This window comes from Micropterus salmoides, unplaced genomic scaffold (assembly GCF_014851395.1).
Source record: "Micropterus salmoides isolate LMB-PRFRI ecotype aquatic unplaced genomic scaffold, ASM1485139v1 Ms_hic_scaffold_6, whole genome shotgun sequence".
Lineage (NCBI taxonomy): Eukaryota > Metazoa > Chordata > Actinopteri > Centrarchiformes > Centrarchidae > Micropterus > Micropterus salmoides.
This window is the reverse complement of record NW_024044348.1, coordinates 27239685-27258496: the sequence shown is the minus strand read 5'-3', so window position 1 is coordinate 27258496 and position 18812 is coordinate 27239685. Positions and strand designations below refer to the sequence as shown.

Genomic DNA, 18812 nt, shown 5'->3' with positions numbered 1-18812 from the left:
TGTAAGTTTGCATTTTTAAGCCTTAATTATAGCGCCACCATGTGGCCGATTGGGTTCATATTTCTATGGAAGCTGATGCACAACATTTCCAGTTATTCCCCCAAGTTTCATGTTTCTAGCTCATTCCAGCTCACGGGAATTTGAGCCGGCGCGGCAGACAACAAATAATAATTATAACTAAAACACACAAACATACCGCTACGCGGTATGAACCCTAATTAAAGATACTAAAACGAAGTCCAGACCTGATTTACTTGTGGAAATTATGCAGGTGTTGTGTAGAATTCACAAAGCAGGGTATGAGGTGTTTCTGTGGATTCCGGCGCATATGGGTGTGGAGGGTAATGAGGAGGCAGATGGGGTGGCAAACAGTATGGGTCACCGGATTACATAGAAATAATAAATAGGTCAGTAAAAGAAATGTGGCAAAAATCACGGGAAAATGAAAGGAAGGGGAGGATATATTACTCAGTACAACGAAGTGTAGAGAAAGGAAAATGTGCTTTTAGATGTAAGAGAAGAGATGCAGTAGTTATATCCAGATTGAGGTTTGGGCACTGTGGGCTGAGGAGTGGGCTGGCTCTGATTCGTAACCATCCTGATGGAAAAGGTGAATGTGGAGACAAGGAATCAGTAAAGCATGTATTAGTTCATTGTGGAAAGTACTCTTGTCAAAGGAGGAAATTGTTTAGAGAACTGGGCGCAGTTGGATAAACTATTTTTAGTCTACCCACTCTACTTAATTTGGATAGTTGTAACAAAATGAAGAAACTGATTCAGTATCTACATAAAACGGGATTATACAAAAGTATTTAGGCAATCACAATTAAAATGTGTATAACGAACAGAGGAGGGCAGCAATACGCCATCGACGCGTCTAGTCTGCCGGAAACAAGAAGAAGAAGAAGAAGAAGAAGACGACGACTTCCCTCAGCCTGCTGCCTACTCGGTGAAAGAAACATGACGATGTTGTCAACTACGGTGTTCTCAGTGCAGCTGCACTAAAAGTACAGCAGTAAATACAACAACAGGACATCTTTTTTGTGGTTAACTAAATTTGTGACAAACTGTAAGTGACGATGTAATACAAACTCGATGTGTGTTCGCTCACAGTGGCTGCGTAGCTAATAACAGTCGCTAACAAGTAAGCTAGTATTAGGTAACGTTAGCCAGGTAAACAGCTAACGTTAGGGGCGTGAACTCTTATGTTGGCCATTCTGAAGCGCTTGTCAACGGGTTTCACTTTATTTAGCTGATTGAATCTTTTATCGTTACACTTCACCAAAGACAGGCCAATTCGGGAGTAGTTTGCGCCTTTACCAACTGTATTGATCTAACGTGAAATTAGCCTTTGCTTGAGAACCCGTTGAGAGCCAAGTAGCTAACATCTAAGACTAACGTCTTCTAACTTCATGGAAATGACTAAACCATATAAAACATTAACGATCGTATGCTGACGCTTTGGTTACTATGCATGTTGAAAAACGAATACTAATTTACGTTTAACGTCAGCTTAGTAACGTTAAAGTTTGGCCAGCGTTAGCTAACTTAACTCACTTCTGCCCACAGGTTGTTCCAGTTCTTGGATCGGGGCAAACACCGTTTTCACAAGTTGAGAAGTGGACCGTGAACACTGCAATGCCTCTTCTGTTTTTGGAGAGGTTTCCTTGGCCCAGCCTGCAGACCTATACAGCACTGAGTGTGGCTTTGCTTGCTGGCAGCATCTTTAGTGCCTACACCACTGTGATTGACCCGGGGTTTGCGGCCTTGGAAACCGATGAAACACCAGCTCCCTCTGAAACGGATCTCGAACATCTAAATTATAGTAACACAGAACTGGCGACCCGTGTCTTGCGGTATCTGGTCGCTGACAGTCTCTTTGTATGGGTGAGTGTCATCCCGTTTAAGACTTTGCATTGCTTGATAAGATTATGTTGTTCTTACAGAAAATTGACACTTTATTCTCTGTCCTAGGTCTTAGTCAACACCTTCTGCTGCTCCTTGATGTTAATTGCAAAAATGATTCAGTATGTGGTGTTTGGTCCGCTTAGAGTCAGTGAGAAGCAGGTGAGTCTGTCTTTTAACAGCGTTAAAATGACAAATAGAGCTACTTACATACCTGTTGTTGTTATTAAGCTTTTTTAGTAAAATGCATCTCATTTGTTCTGTGTTGATTTCTCAGCACCTGAAAGATAAATTCTGGAACTTCATCTTCTACAAGTTCATTTTCATCTTCGGTGTATTGAACGTGCAGACCGTGGATGAGGTGGTCATGTGGTGTTTGTGGTTCTCTGCCCTGGTCTTTCTTCATCTCATGGTGCAGCTCTGTAAAGACAGATTTGAATATGTAAGTATTATGAACTACACTTTTTTACTCTTACTAGTGCCCCAAAGCATGGTTTATGACTACCTTGTATGGTAAACTGGGGCAGGACAACAAACCAAATTTATTGACCTTATGAATCTGTTATTTTTCAAATTTTCTCATCACAATTATCCAATCCATTTCGTCTGAGAATAGTTACAACAACTGCTGATATTGTACCAACTTTCATGGATCATGTTGTAGCTAATACTAATTAGTCATTTAGCTGACATTTTTATCCAAAGCAACTTGTGCAGTGGGAATCAAACCCAGGTCTTCCACAACTAAGGCAAGTGTCTGATCCGCTGCACCCTCACTACCCACTAATGTAACCTTTCAATGTAAACATGTCTGAAGAAGATTTGTCATGGTAAACAACCTGGATCAAGGTCACCGGTACTTGGAGATTATTTGTTTATTCTACAGATCCTCCAAGCTCTTATTTGTTAGGATGCATTAATTACTGCAGAGATTAGGGCTGAAACAGTATACAAATGCTCTTTTAAGATGACTACCATATTACCATTCTTACATCCCTGTATGAAACCAGTTTCTATTTATGCTACACAACAAACATGATATGGCTAGATCCTACATACTTTGTGCTGACTTGTTACTCATAAGGACTGAGAATAAATGCAAGATAGCCAGAAACCTGGCATTTGACAACACCTGATAAATGCACTTTCCAGCTTTATAAAGTGGTGTTTTTAAAAGGCGTGGTGAGTGTCCCCTGAACGTCTGAGAGTAACTGTACTCTTTTCAGCTCTCGATCTATTTATAGTTCCTTGTACTGGCTTGTCAGGCCACTGATACAGCTTCAGTCGCTAAACTGACATGTCCCTGGATCAGATTATGCTCTGCTTGTTGGGGAAAACAAAATATCATATGGCCTCCTTGCAAGCAAGTTGGAACCATTAACAAATGACCAAGAACTGTGGATTTGTTAAGACAAGTGCATTTCCATTCTGCTTATCGGTTCCTAACTTTTTGCATATTTCAATCGCACTCCCAAGTCAAGTGCAGTGAATATTTTACAGTCCGTACAGCCTATCTGCCTGGACCTGCTATGCTAACCTAACGTCAAGTTGTTTGTTATGTGGTACGTCAACAAAGTATGCGAGAAGTGAGTACTCCTGTTTACATTTATGGACCACTGCAGGAAATACTAAAGTTTCACTAAAAAAGATAATCACACAGCAAAATGCAGCACCTGCAGTAAGGACATTTTGTGCAAGGGAGGAAGCAGCTCCAGTATGATGAAGCGTTCATTTCAAAACAGCGTGAATCAAAAGGAATGCACCGTGTTGATGTGTTGCTTTCTCACAGCAACGACAGTGCCCCAGATACGGCTACAACTAGTAGCAACGTCTCACACAGATGAGCTGACACTCACCTTTTTTATTGAAAATAAAGGAAAGGTGTCGGCGAACTATTCCAATATATATTTTCCTTTGATACAAGTCCCCAGAGACACCCCTATAGTACAAAAAAATCCTTTCACTTTAGTCATGGAGGGGAAGATGAGCAAGAAGAAAGTGGATGTGAATGTAATGTGCTCCACATGGCGGTATGTATGTGTCACTGTCTGCTAGTCTTTGTTTCTGTCTGTGGAGAGATCTGCACTTCTGCATATTCTTTTTAGGTTGATGTCTGTCAGTTGTGTTAGCCCAGCTGTCTTCCTTCCTGTTTCCCTGTTTCTGTGGGTTCTAGCTTTTGGTTGAAAATTTAACCTACATATCTGATTGTAGGTTAAATTGCCAAAGATGATAGCCATATTGTGCTGTCAGCGTGCTGAAGACACCTTGTTGTATTAAAGTTTTACAGGTTTGATGAAATCTATTTTATTTCTTTCAGCTCAGCTGTTTTAATGTTTGCAATGAGGTCCTAAACTGTGTTCTAGTTGCTGTAGATCAGGGGTTCTTAACCTTTCTGGCAGTCAGGGCCCTTTTTTTAGGTTTGAAATATATTTATGTATATTTATTTTTTTATAGCCCAGTGTCACATGAAATGTCTTAGTGGGTTGTACAGACCCACATGAGCAGCACTTTCCAAGCCAGCACAAGCTCAAGGAGACATCAAACTGCCCCAGAAACATTAGGAAAAACCATGAGAGAGGCACAATCCACTCATGATCCACATTTTATTCCCTACAGCTGTCTTTCTCTCCCTCCACTCCCATGAACAGCCATGTGCGTGTGCTTTGTCTGCTGGTCTCCCTGCTGCTGGACTGCTGTGGCCTGGCTGTGGTCTGCGGTCTGCTGGGAGCTTCCAATGGCATGCACACCCTCTCCTTTATGGCAGCAGAGGTGAGAACCATTTTGACCACACTTGGCACAGATGATTGTGAACTCTCTATATCAGGTTAGGTCCATGTGGTTCTTATTTAGCAATTTATTGTTTTGTTTGACATGGTTATGTCTCAAATTGGGCTGGGTCTTTGGGTAAATCAGTGATATGTTTCAGATTCAGCTGAAAATCAAGATAATTGGCAGAATATTTAGCAAGAAACAAAATATAGTGAAAGCAAAACAATCATCTTTATTTTCAGCTAATTAAATGGTAAACAAGATGAAAAAACACAACAGGAAATGTCTTTTCATGTTAGCAGAAACTGAAATTGTTTTCACACAGTTATCACAAATGACCTTAGCCACACTTTCAGCAGTTGCCCTGGTCAGTCATATTGTAAACACTGCAAACCTCTTATAGCAGAAAAAGCACAGTTAATTAATTAAATTTTATTAAAAACATGAATAATTGTTGAATTTCATTCAGTGTGCCAGTTCCAGGGCTCCAGTTTTGTGCATGCGGGCTCACAAGCGTGGCTTACTGGGGCACTAAAATCATCCCCTCAACCTAAAATGTCTACTTTGGAAAAAGTTATTTGATACAGAAATTGAGAGAGGCCTAGTCTAATAAACACACCAATAATCACTGTACCATTTTAAGCACCAAACATTCCCTTCTCAGTTCCTTCAGATAGAGATAGTGTTAATAGTGTTTTATTTTAAAAGTCACAACTGTAACATCAAGCTTTGGATTGTTCAGTATGCACAGTAGACTACATCACGTTCACCTGTGTCCTCTGTTCCTTCAGTGTCTGCTGGTGACTGTACGTACTGGGCATGTCATCATGCGGTAAGTCCCTTCAAAGCCTCCTTACACATGCACACACGTGCACACACTGCAGCAGTACAGATAACATAGCCTATGCAGATTTAGAATCAGAGGATAATATTAGCGACACCATGTGCTTTCCTCTGGTTCCATTATACCAGTGTGAAAGGCTTCTTTATCCCAAAGAGGGTGGTTAGGATTAGACAAGCAGCAGAAACAACTTGGATCAGCGGAAGTGATGCTGTGCTAGTGCTTGCTACCTGCTCCTTCTGATGGCAATATTACACCGTCTTTGTTTCATGTATTCATGTTGTTTGAATCGCCAGTCCCGATCAAAGATAATGGTCACATCATCCACCATACTGTCAAAATATTACCTGTGTTTCATGGCCTGAAAGAGCTGTGCATGTCCCCTCAGTTACTCAATTCATCTGTGGGATCTGAACCATCCAGGGACCTGGGAGAGTAAGGGAACATATGTCTACTACACAGACTTCATCATGGAGTTGGCTATGCTCTTTCTCGACCTCATGCACCATATCCATATGCTGGTAAGACACAGAGTGGAACAGGTGTTGGCATGTTATGAAAATTGTGTCTCTCCCTGTCTCTTTTTCTACCCCCTAATCTTTAATCTGTTCTGTCCATATGTCTCTCATTAGCTTTTTGGCAACATCTGGCTGTCCATGGCAAGCTTGGTTATCTTTATGCAGCTACGGTATCTCTTCCATGAAGTCCAGCGCCGCATCCGCAGGCACAAGAACTATCTTCGTGTCATCAATAACATGGAGGCCAGGTGATTGTATATTTTGAATTCAAAATATGCCGGCGAGGTGTTATGTTTTTTGGGTTGTCTGTCCGTCCCATTCTCGTGATATGCCAGGAACGCCTTAAGGGGATTTCTTCAAATTTGGCCCAAACATCTGCTTGGACACAAGGATGAAATCCTTAGAATTTGGTGGTCAAAGGTCAAGATCACTGTGACCTCAAAATGACGTAATGACCTTTTTTTTTTGTTTGTTTTTGTACCTCAAATGTCAACATCACTGTGACTGCATCATGTCCTGGAAAAATATTATTTGGCCATTATTCAACACCTTAACTCAGGAGCAGACGGGGAGTTTGTGACCATATGTAACAGTTGGTCTGACACTGAAGAGGTGACACTTCTGACTCAAAGGTCATTGTGACCTCAAAATAGTCTTTACCTATAACATAAGGATGAATTGTGCGATTCCCAACACACGCTGACAGGGAGGACACAATGAGCAAACAATAACTAGCACAGAATGCACAGTACGGCCTTTCCTCCATCTCATCCATTCTGCCTTTCACTTCCTCGCTCATTCTGAATTTCGAGCATCATCGGAATCACGTAACTGCTAATAATGTTTAGAGCGCGCCTAGCTAATCTTGATCCTGTGCGTGTGTGATTGAGTTTAAGCTCATTGTGAGGCTTTGCATCTAAAAATGCCAGGAGAAATCAACAGCATCACATTTTGTGTAGCTACACTCTAAGAATCCATCTTCTTCATCTTTACATAAGTACATGTGTATCTGTTAAGCCAATAAATCTGATACTCCTTCATTAATCAGATCAATAATGTGTATCAACTGGAATAATTCATATAATCCGGATACACTTTATACCTTTTTGTATTTAATTCCATCCATGTATTCACTACATATGAGTGTCTGGCCGAACTGCGACTTGACTGGTTGGCGGAGGCAAATAACCACACAATTTGTAATGAAAGCTTTGTAAATTCCATCGTTCATTAGTTGTTTCATCATCATTTGTATATACTGTGAACTGTATCTGTACAGATTTGCTGTTGCTACTGCAGAGGAGCTGGCAGCTAATGATGATGACTGTGCCATCTGCTGGGACACCATGTTGACAGCACGCAAGCTACCTTGCGGCCATCTCTTCCACAAGTAAAGTGATTTTTCAATCGGCAATCCCTGCATGGACTGTGTTCTGCAGATTGTTTTACTGGCACCACTAACCTGTGGCTCCATAGCCTGGAAAGAATTTATCTTTAACTACAGAATAAAGATTGCTTTAAGGAGAGACTGCAGGAATAGCAGACAATGAGCTATACCAGCCTTGAATGCAGAATCCTTAGTTTGGCTAGTGCCCAAAGTCTTTCATAAGTTATATATATTTTTGTAGTAAATCTCACTGCAGAACTGTCCTTAGCTTCTGTCATATTATTTTTCTTGTTTGGATATTTATCTCCTGCCCTTGAGTTATAGCAGTTTACTGAAAATTTTCAGCTTCAGTAAGATGATCCTAATGTGTAGCTACTTCAGACTTCTGAGCCTTGTAATGAATGTCAAGTTTTTATACAGAGAAATGTAATATAACGTGTGTGTGTGTGTGTGTGTGTGTGCGCGCGTGTGTATATCCAGCTCTTGTTTGCGCTCGTGGCTTGAGCAGGACACATCTTGTCCAACGTGTCGGACATCCCTGAACATTAATGGGGACGGGGGCCAGGTGAGAGGCCAGCAGCCGGCCGGTGGTATGGAAGACAACATTGGCCCAGTAGGAGCTGCTGCAGATGCTAGACCACATATCAACCAACACAATCATTTCTTCCACTTTGATGGTAAGTCTGTTGGACACAAGTACAAGGATGAAGCGTTTATTGCCAAGTAGGTTTTGACGTACAAGGAATTTGCTTAACTGTCACAATAAACATAGTAAAAGAAAAAGTACTGTAAAAGTCAAGAATCAAAAATATAAAATTGAAATGTACAACAAGAGATATGGATAGTGTTTAAATGTTGACCAAGGCAGTGTTTCCCGCAGGATTTGTGAGACTATGGTGGGTGGACATCGACCCTCTAGGGGGATCCGGTGGCATGCATAAATTATATTGTATGATGTGCTCGTATTACGTACAATTAAGATTAAATGGCCTCTCTTCAAGTAAGACTCTCATACTGTAACACTTGTTACAAAGTGAGAAAATGACAGAATAAAGTTGTTAACCCTGCCTGTCATCTCGCGCTCCTTTAACTGCATTTACCATAAAGGCACTAATATGTGTGCTCTCAAAATTTAGCGCTTAGCTTGATCGTGTTCTCACAAACGAGGGACAGTGGAAACACTCAACGCTGTTCAAACCGTTAGTTAATGTTACCATACTTACCTAAAAAAAAAAAAAGGGGTTGTCTCGAGTTGGATGCCAGTGTGTCAGCGAGTTTACAGCAGCGGGGAGAAGTGGCGCAAAACACGTCAAAAGTCTTTCATTTTAATATATTTTAGGTTCATTTTGAAACTATAGCGGAAGAAATTAGACTGTGGTGGGCTGCCATAGTCTCATTAATTAATGTGGAACACTGCAAGACATGAGCAAATGTTCACAGAATAAGTCTCTTACAGGTTCTCGCATTGCCAGCTGGCTGCCCAGTTTCTCAGTGGAAGTAATGCACACCACCAATATCTTGGGCATCGCTCAGGCCAACAACTCCCAGCTCATGGCCATGGTGAGTTCATGTTTACAGACTGAAGGAATTCGTGTTGGTTTTATGAGAGGTGATACAATTCAATTCAATTTTATTTATATAGCGCCAAATCACAACAACAGTTATCTCACAGCGCTTTTCATAAAAGAGCAGGTCTAGACCGTACTCTGTGATGATATTTACAGAAGCCCAACAGTTCCCACCAAGAGCAGCACTAGGCGACAGAGGCAAGGAAAAACTTCCTTTTAAGACGCAGAAACCTCAAGCAGAGCCATGGCTCAGGGTGGGCGGCCATCTGCCTCGACCGGTTGGGGTGAGAGAGAGAGAGAGATGGAGAGAGAGAGATGGAGAGAGAGAGATGTAGAGAGAGAGAGATGTAGAGAGATGTAGAGAGAGAGAGATGTAGAGAAAGAGAGAGGGATGATCGGGATGGACACAGATCGGGTCAGGTATTGAACCTTTTTATGACACTCCTATTTGCCACAAAGCCAATCCTGCCATAATTATATCTCATTCTTTACTCCATGTCCTGCTTTTAACCAGTAGCCAGTGCCTGAAAATGTTGCCTGGGTTTTTACCATAGCTCCAATGCTCTTAACATCATTACTTTGCTCACATGGTGTTTGATTTCCTTGTAAATGCTTGTTGACAATAATGATAACCTCTTTATTTGACCAACAGATTTTGCAGAAACTGTTACAAAAGATGCCATGTGTATTTGAACAAAGATTCCAAGTATTTTACAGTGTTATACTCTACACTCTACTCTACACTAATATTGTAGGTTTTAAGACCTGCTTGTGTCAACCTTTTTTTTTTTATTATTATTATTTTTTTAAAGTCTGGCTTTCACTTTTGCTCTTCTCTCTCCAACCATGTTTCTCTGAATCACCTTTCTATTGCTCGCTTCGCTCATCAGGCCCATCAGATCCAGGAGATGTTCCCTCAGGTGCCCTCCTACCTGGTGATGCAGGACCTGCAGTTGACCCGCTCTGTGGAGGTCACCACTGACAACATCCTGGAGGGACGCATACAGGTGCCTTTCCCAACACAGGTCAGTCAGCTGGAGGCTAAATGTTAATAGCAGCGTTGTTTGTCGTTAACACATGCTCTGCTCATTTCTCAACACTTCTGTCAATGCTTCCTGGACCTCCTGTTTCACCTTGATCACTTTCCTATGTTGTTCTCGAAAGGCAGAATGTAACACATTTTCTGTGTTTGTCCTTCCTCAGGCCATAGAGCGTGCCCCTACACCGGTGAGCTCTGCACCAGACGAGCTGGACGGCCCCAGTGGAGCAGCTGAACAGGGCCTCAGTGAGTCAGACAGCATGGAGGTCAGGGGAGGTCGCTTCTCTAAGTCGGCCGAGGAGAGGCAGAAGATGTTAAAGCAGAGGAAAGAAGAGTTGCTCCAGCAGGCTCGCAGGTTGGTACAATGATGGCTGGAGGTCTGTACCTCTTATAGGAGGTTTTTTTTAGTTCAGCAGTGTATACTGTTTAATGATAATATACCTTTCCTTGTGGGCATGTTTTACTCAGTCTGTAACCCAAAGTCAGTCAAGTAAAATATTTGAAGACCTTTGCTTGGCTACCTGAGTAGCTGAAAAGCCCAGTTTGACATTTGTCAACTAATGTAGGGCATTCCTGGTTGCCTTCTTTCCTGCTATCATGCATTTTCTGTTCCCGTGGTCATGTGCTGTTCCTTACCTCCCTGTAGGAGATATCTAAACAAGAGTCCAGAGGACCAGGATGAGGATTTGCCTGGACTGGAGGAGGACATTCTTCCAGAATTGAACTTGACGGTGCTGAGACGTAGAACCATGGCGGCAGCTGCAGAGAGACGCATGCAAAATCAACAGGACCCGGCACCCTGATACACAGATTGGTTTCAGCAAAAGAGTCTACCACGTTGTCATCCCACGAGGCACTGACAGCTATTTCAAACCCCCCCACATTTGGTGTACAGTCAATGGTCATCACCTATTCAAAACAATTATTAAAACAACATTGCAAACATGGCCTTTGGACTGTTTTGGCTGCCTAAATAAGGTGGGACTATTGTGAATGGCCTCTGCCTCACTGATACCAGAGTATTTGGAGCATTATATAAATTAATGGGTGCAAGTCAAGAAATGCAAGGTTGTATTGCCCTTTAATCATGTGCCACACATTGCAACCACCAGCTTCAGTAGGGAGTCAGTATCTGCCATGATTGGGACTGGCAAATGAGCATGTTTTGCATTCAGAAGAGTCTTTTATGAGAGAGGGTTTGTAGGTAGCATCACTAGATAAATCTGTTTGGATCCTTATGTGTTTTCCTTTTTATCATTATTTTTTCTCATTTGATTTGGTGGCAGAAAGCAACAGTCTAGATGAAGAAATTCATCTTATATGTTATTATTTTACTGTGAATTAAGTGTAGGAAAAATAAGTCTTTATTTCTTACCTTGGAGTAAGAGAATGTCACTTTAGTATTGTTCAGGCTTTCCGTCAAATATGAATGTTTCTATCAAAATAATGCTGCAAACAGTGTTTTTGACCCGCATGGGTTCTGTATTTAGTGTGTAATATCACCCATTGCAAACTGTTTGCATTTTGTTATTTAACAAGGGGGGCAGTGGGCATGTACATTTTCATTTTCTAATACCTTTCCCTTAAGACGCATACTTAACAAAGGGGATGTATTATTTTTTTGTACAAGTATGTTGGGTGTCATCCTGAAATTACCTTCTGATAATGAGCAGTTCTCTCTGAATAAGATGAACTGCCAAACTAATGGGTCATCCTTGGTCATCTGATTTTTAGGTTATGTATAAATTGTTTTAAGTATGTTACAGCTGGACTTGCTGTTGTCTTTTGAAGACATTTTGCCACTCAGTCAAAAGGCTTGGGCAGCGAATTTGAGCAGCAGCAAAATCTTTTCTCAAGACATAACAGCAAATCCAGTTGCCTTTGAAATAATACTTCTATGACCTGAATGACTGAGAATCTTTTATGAAGACATTTTTTGGGTGATTTATTTGTGCTGCCTTTTGTCTATTCACTTTGAGGAGAGCCAATTCAAAAATTATACCAGCGAGGAACATTATCATCCTCTGCTCAGAGATCTTATTTTAACAATGTACAGCAATGTACAACATGGACTGGACATTTTCGGTATTATAAAATTTCACTAAATCTGTAGCTGGTTGAGACATACTGATGGACACCAAGATGGAGACTGTCTGTATTATAAGTGTTGGATTTTCTTGTGATTACAGTGCAAGAGCAGTTTGGGGTGAGATATGCATGAATCTAGACAAGTGCTTTTGTTTCCTTCCATTTTATCCCAAAGAAAATCCCACAAACATCTACTAAAAGCGTTGAAGTGTTGTGATCTACATTGTGTGTTTATTTTATTGCTCAAACTCTGTTTGCGGGTTGTTGTTCGCAGATACAATATAGGATTTAGATTTCAGATTTCAATTAGTCAAAATGTAAAAATGAAATTGGACAGTTTTGTTTTCATTTTTTGTATTTTTCATCCAGGTATTTAACAACTATCCATGATCTATTTTCCTATTCATCTTTTATCTTTCATAACCATGACTTATTTAATCAAAACTGAAATTTTTTGGGGGGACTGCTTTCCTGTATTTTTGTGCCTAAATCAAGAATGGTTCAGTTATGGATAATTTCTGTAAATCTAGTTTTTGTAAAATATGTTAATACAAAAGACTTAATAAACCGAGCTTAAAACAGCTTTTTAACAAAATATAGTAATTCAATCTTTCTTCTACTAATGCTTGGGCTTGGCTTTTGGTCTTTTCCGATCAGAGAGAGACTTAAATATTACGCTGTTAAACCATAGACTGTATATAAAAAAGTGTTAAACGTGTAACATGATGAAACTTGCCTAAGGTGCAGTGGACAGTATCCAAAACACTGGACTTTGACTTTATTAGTCCAATAAATGTGTGTGTGTGTTTTGGATTGAGCATTGAGCCAGAAGGAAATCGCTCTCGATGGAGTATGAAATGATTCGTTTAAGTAAGGATCATATGCTGGGCTCTGGTAGGGATGTGTGGCTTTACTGATAGATTAACGTCATTAGGCCGCGCCCCTTACCTACAGCATCTCTGCCACGTCATACAGAAGGGCTCGTGGCAGGCGGAAACAGCAGCCGACAACACCCACGCTGTTCATTTTAATGATGTATCTGTAACACAGCCTCATACAAACCCACTGGAACTTCCCGGTTGTCACTGTACGTTACTTCTACGTCTGGGAATTGAAGTAGAGCATAATTTCTTGTGTGTTTTTTGTACTGGTAAGTTAAGTAGTTCTGCTAGCTATGTAACGTTAGCCAGCTAGCTGCATAGCATGGCAGTGTAAGTTAACCTTAAAGAGGTATCGTTAACGCCAATGTTTTATTTGAAGTGTGAATCTAACTTAACGTTACAGCTCTGACGCTAGCTACGATTTTTTTTTTTAGAGAAAATTACCTCAGGTAGCTATTTGACAGGTCACACGAGAAAAGTAAGAGTCTTTGTAGACTGTATATCTGGTTACGTAACGTTAGCTAACTAGATATGATATATAATTGATCGTTAATAATCAGACTGGTAATTTGTTCCTGACGTTACGTTAGCTAGCCAAGACACTGTGGACGGTGTGAAATAGTTATTGAAGTGTAACACAAGCTACTACTGCAAAATACAATGCCCACACTGGGCACTTTAAAACACAGACATATTGTTATTTGCGTGTCTTGGTGATCTGGAAATTATGACACCAGTAAAGTTAAATGGTGTTTTGCTGTCATGGAAACCAGAATGAAGAAAAACTCCAGTTTTAAAGCCAACAACAGTGATAATGTTACCTGTTGGCCTTGATGTGTGAATGGGCCCTGCTCATATTACATGTCCTGGACTACATCCTGGTAAAACCTAGTTAAGTTAGTTTATTGCAAGAGGATGTGCATTGTAGTTCATATTTAACTAGGTGTTCTCATTGATATGCCAACTGGCATGTCAACAACTGAAGCATTGCAGTAAAGTAAAGACAACATTTTGCCAGGTGAAATAGAATTTGTCAGGTCAAAGTTCTGTGTGACTTAGAGCAAACATATTTACAATATGTTAGCTTATTGTGCTGATGTATATTAGACAGATTAGAAACAACGTTGGCATTCAGTTTCAGATTGTGGAATGCTGCTGGACGAGACTCCACTTTTTGAGCCTTCCCTGCTTCAGGAGCTAGACTGGAGTAGCAACGCTGTCTCCTTCTCTCCCCCCATCTCCCCGTCCAGCCCAGGGGAAGGTCTGGTGCTCAGGCCACTCTGTATGGCAGACTTCAACAGGGGTGAGTCAGAGACTGGATGGACAACATATTCCAGTACTTGTATTCTCAAGAGAATATGAATGTGGAAAGCATGTTTTTTTGTTCCTTGGTGTCCAGTATGGAAGATCTTGGTAATTTAACAAAAATGTGATACTTAACAGAAATGAAGAATAACAAACAAAAGATGGCGTGTGAGTACCACCCACCTGGACATTTTCACCAAAGGTTCTTTTGCTTCTGTGTTCCAGGATTTTTCAAGGTTTTATCTCAACTCACTCAGGCGGGCGATGTCTCACCAGAGCAGTTCACGAGTAAGTCATGCTTAGCCATAATGCTACCTTTTATATAAGACAGAAGTGACATTCTGATTAATTTATTCAGAATATTTACTATTAACACCCCAAAGTAAACTTGAATTTCCTGCCAAAACAGTTGACCATATACATCAGGTCACACATTTAAGAACAATCATCATCCAAATCAAACTTTAAATACAAACCAGTGTAACAAAATATCAACAAAGATTTTTAAAAAACACATATGTTGGCTTCCAGAAAAGTTTGAGCACATGAAGAAGACCGGAGACTACTACGTCGTTGTGGTGGAGGACACAAATCTGGGACAGATCGTTGCTACGGCTACATTGATCACAGAACACAAATTCATCCATTCCTGTGCTAAGGTGAATGACATCCCGGCAAGCAATTTGTGCATATTTAACAATTAATACAACTGCAATTTCTCTACATTTTTCTTACATTTACTTATTAATGGAGTGGCTAATAGAAGGGTTGAAATCATTAACATACATACTTTACCACCATAAAAAAAAAAAAAAAAGAGTTGACATTTTTATTTCCTTTAAAAACTGAAATTCGCAAATTCAATCTAAACATTGAATTTTTATCAATCTTGAGAATTATTGATATTATGTGACTGAAATGAAGACCCTTTCTATTCTGTGTTTTTTCATAGAGAGGCCGGGTGGAGGAGGTGGTAGTCAGTGACGTGTGCAGAGGGAAGCAGCTGGGAAAACTGTGAGTAGATCTGTGTGACATTTGGTCTTGGCTTGTAATTAATATTTAAAGGTGTGGTATGCAATTCTGGAGAAATCCAATACCATGACAAATACCATGATGTAGAGCAAACAACGACCCAGCAAGTAATCTAACTAATATTAGCTAGGTTGTGGGTTAGCAAATTGTCGCCTACAGTTGCTGCTTTGAAGCTAACATGCAGAGAGGACAGGACAGTCCCAGAACCAGCACACCAGCTCCAGACAGCGATACTCACAACTCTCCTGCTACTGTAGCTAACATCACAACAACAGCATGGGCCTTTCTCATTTCCCAAATGTGTGCCTCCTTGCTTGTCTTAGTCCCTCCCACCCGAGATGCAAGCTTGAAGAGTCGAGGAGGAGACGCGAGGAGAGAGGAGTCATTTAAAGAAATGAGATGTCATTTTAAAGTGACGTCAATTAAATATGAACTGTTGCACTGCTGCATCATCTGTCAGCTGTTTTGAGAGTGCTGCTGTGATCTCTGTCAGATGAGCAGACCAGCTTTTGGCACTAAAGGCTACAGATCATATCTTCACAATCCAGAAACATGTCTGTCAACATTATTAACACGTAAAAAAAAATCTCACAGTTCCAATAAACATTATAGCATATTTTTTTGGCGGTCCGCCTTTTGCCTGAAAACAGGTGATCATTTCAGCCCTCTGCCTGATGAGGTGAGTTTCATCATCAGTCCCTTTACAAAATCAGACACTAACATTTATCAACATAAAGCCCCTATTAAAACTCATCACAGGACTATACTGTTGGAATGACATGTGTATACTACATAGGCACCTTTATTATAACATGAGACACTGGCTCTGGTTGATATTACAGCCTAAAAATTTGACTTCAGCAGCTGAGTGCACTGTTTTGTCACAATTATAGCAGCTGAATTGTGTGATGCGCGGATCGGCTCGGCTCGGAGAGTAACGGAATACTCACATAGGCCTACGCATAAATCATCCACCCGCTCCCCACCAACTAATTACTTTATCAGATTTAGAGACCACACCTGCATGGACATTTTACCACACCTCCACTTGACGAAAACACTTACTTGATGAATAGAGAGGCTGCACCCGGTCAAACAGCACTGACTGGATAACCTACCCAACGTGAAACCGGAGCACCCGGAGGAAACCCACGCAGACACAGGGAGAACATGCAAACTGCAAACAGGAAGGTCGGGGCGACAGGATTGTTGCTGTGAGGTGACAGTGCTATCCATTGGGCTACCGTGCTGCCCACTCCGACGGCTGCTTTACTCCAGACAGTTTCACTGTATGAACCCTGGACTGTGTGTGAGACCTTTCAGATGTGTAGAAGAACACAGACCATGAATTAACATTATATCCTGGCCGATCCAGTCGGCGTGTCAGAGATTTAAATATTCATCTATGTCGTTTTGGCTCGTGCGTAAATGCGCAACAGCGTCTCTGGAGAAGCGCTTCACCCAGCCGCTATTCAGTGCAATTGCTGCCCATCCACACATTCAACAATAACAACATCAGTGATATCAAAGTGAAATGACTTTAAGGAACGCAGTTACAACTTTATAAGGCGCTAGACAAACGGTGAAGGGTAGAAAGTTTGATTGCGAATTTGATCATTTGAAATAGGCTTAACTAATACAACTTATGAATAGCCTACAACAGAAACTCTGTAAAGTCCTACTCCGGCCATGGGTTGGTCCAGCTGCATGTCATGCCTCTTTTAAATGTCACACCGGCTGAAAAGACTTCCGCAAAGGATACTCTATCCTCGCTTATAGCTCCTGCAGCAAGCCTCCTCGATCCCTGATCCTCCAAGTGAATTGTAGTAATTGAGATGTCCTTCAAGATGGCACGTTAAGATAGATTTCCGGGTCACAGGTTGGGGAAATGAGAAAGGCTCCATGTCTTGGCAAACTAGAACAGTAGCTGAATGTCCATGGGCAAGTTACTTAATGTTACCTGACACAAAATCATAAATGGAGTAGTGTTGTGTGCGTCAGTGTGTGTCACTTTGTTTGTTTTCCATTTACAGAACCAGGTCTGTGTACAAACACCAGTTTATTTCCAGCCACACACAGAATGGACAGCTAGCAGACCACATGGAGATATTTGCTCAATTTCACAAAAAAAATGTGTATTGGATTAGAATCACATACCCGACCTTTAACACCCTGTATCTGTCCCACTGCAAAATTATTCATAAAAGAGACTTATTTAGGAAGTATGTTGTCTTTTGTGCTGATTTTTTAAAACATCTTCCTCTTCTTTTTCTGTCCCTATAGCTTAGTTTCAACTCTTACTCTTCTGAGCAAAAAACTGGATTGCTATAAAATCACACTGGAGTGTGCACCCAAAAATGTGGCTTTCTACCAAAAGTTTGGCTACACCGCCTCAGATGAGACTTACATGCAGTGTCGATTCTTGGACAGAGGACAACAGCAGCTTTAAGCGTCCGTTTTTGGGGCATGGACCACACCTTTATACACCAACTGACATCAAAACTTGCATCGACAAAGCGTCTTTAGAATTGGAAGCGCGGCCTGGGGATGTGCACAGTTGAGTGGTTTATTGAACACTCGTCCTGATTTCAGCACACTTGAGTAAACATAAATATATGTTGAAGCCCTCGGCTCAGTCCAAAAGCATCCTCCCCTTTGGTAACAATGGCTACCTCACCAGGGTGGAGCCCTGTCATCATCTTCCCGCACCATCTGAAGCAATGAGCGTCAGTTACTGTATATGTAATGTCTTAGTGTGTTACATTGTTAATAAGTAACTTGCTCTGTACTAACAGAAACAAAACAAATTGTATCTGACTACATGCAACTGTATACAATTGCTTGGGAATACCAAATTAAGTTATACATCCGAAGCCATTATTAAATTATTTACTACAGGCAACAGAGGTTTGGTACAAAACCAATTATGCTTGAAGGAATAACTTTAGATCATGATTCAAACTTAGTCTCTTAGATCTGTCTGTTGCATCATCAAGGGCAAGTCACCAAAGAAAATCAGCTTTGTTTCTTTAAATGTGATTAGGAACTTAATTCTCTCAGATCCTTTGGGTTTTACTTGGGTTTCTTTTTCTAACCTGTTCTCTTTGGTGCAAAGTGCTCCATCTCAGCAGGCTTTTCTTTCTTTCACAGCAGTGTTGCTGAACAGCTACAATGAAGGTTCGATTACTACAACACATGAAGCATTACTATTAAGACTGTTATAATGTATAATATTTCTAGTGAACAAAAAGGTTTGTTGAATGAACCTTCTTAAGGTTTTGTAATAGAGCAATATTTAAACACAATTGTGATGAGTATCAAGACATTTCGTGATGGGAAATGGATAAAAAACTTTTTTTTTTTTTAAATGAACTCTCTCTATTTAAGTTTCATAATTACGCTGTTATTCTGGAGAACAGGGGAACAGTTAATGTAATTTATTTCCAAAGGTGTAATAGATAAAATATTCTATGATCTAC

At 40.7% G+C, this 18812-nt stretch overlaps 2 protein-coding genes across 3 annotated transcripts; both read left to right on the top strand.

Moving 5' to 3' along the window:
- The first annotated feature begins 887 nt into the window (after window positions 1–887).
- On the top strand, window positions 888–12710 carry LOC119889875 (E3 ubiquitin-protein ligase AMFR-like). Of its 2 annotated transcripts, none has more exons than XM_038700774.1 (14): window positions 888–1007; window positions 1570–1887; window positions 1975–2067; window positions 2183–2347; window positions 4522–4674; window positions 5466–5506; window positions 5904–6036; window positions 6148–6281; window positions 7313–7423; window positions 7901–8097; window positions 8877–8980; window positions 9879–10013; window positions 10192–10382; window positions 10674–12710. In XM_038700774.1, exons 2-14 carry the CDS (start codon window positions 1639–1641, stop codon window positions 10828–10830), a joined length of 1863 nt encoding a protein of 620 aa, XP_038556702.1. In that variant the 5' UTR covers window positions 888–1007; window positions 1570–1638; the 3' UTR covers window positions 10831–12710. The 2 variants fall into 2 exon arrangements, with proteins under 2 accessions (XP_038556702.1, XP_038556701.1); XM_038700773.1 differs by having other exon boundaries at window positions 905–1069.
- A 230-nt stretch (window positions 12711–12940) lies between these two features.
- Window positions 12941–18812, top strand: gnpnat1 (glucosamine-phosphate N-acetyltransferase 1). Its single transcript, XM_038700775.1, has 6 exons — window positions 12941–13265; window positions 14132–14299; window positions 14527–14589; window positions 14833–14960; window positions 15254–15315; window positions 17617–18812. The coding sequence occupies exons 1-6, from the start codon at window positions 13016–13018 to the stop codon at window positions 17780–17782; spliced, it is 837 nt and encodes a 278-aa protein (XP_038556703.1). The 5' UTR covers window positions 12941–13015; the 3' UTR covers window positions 17783–18812.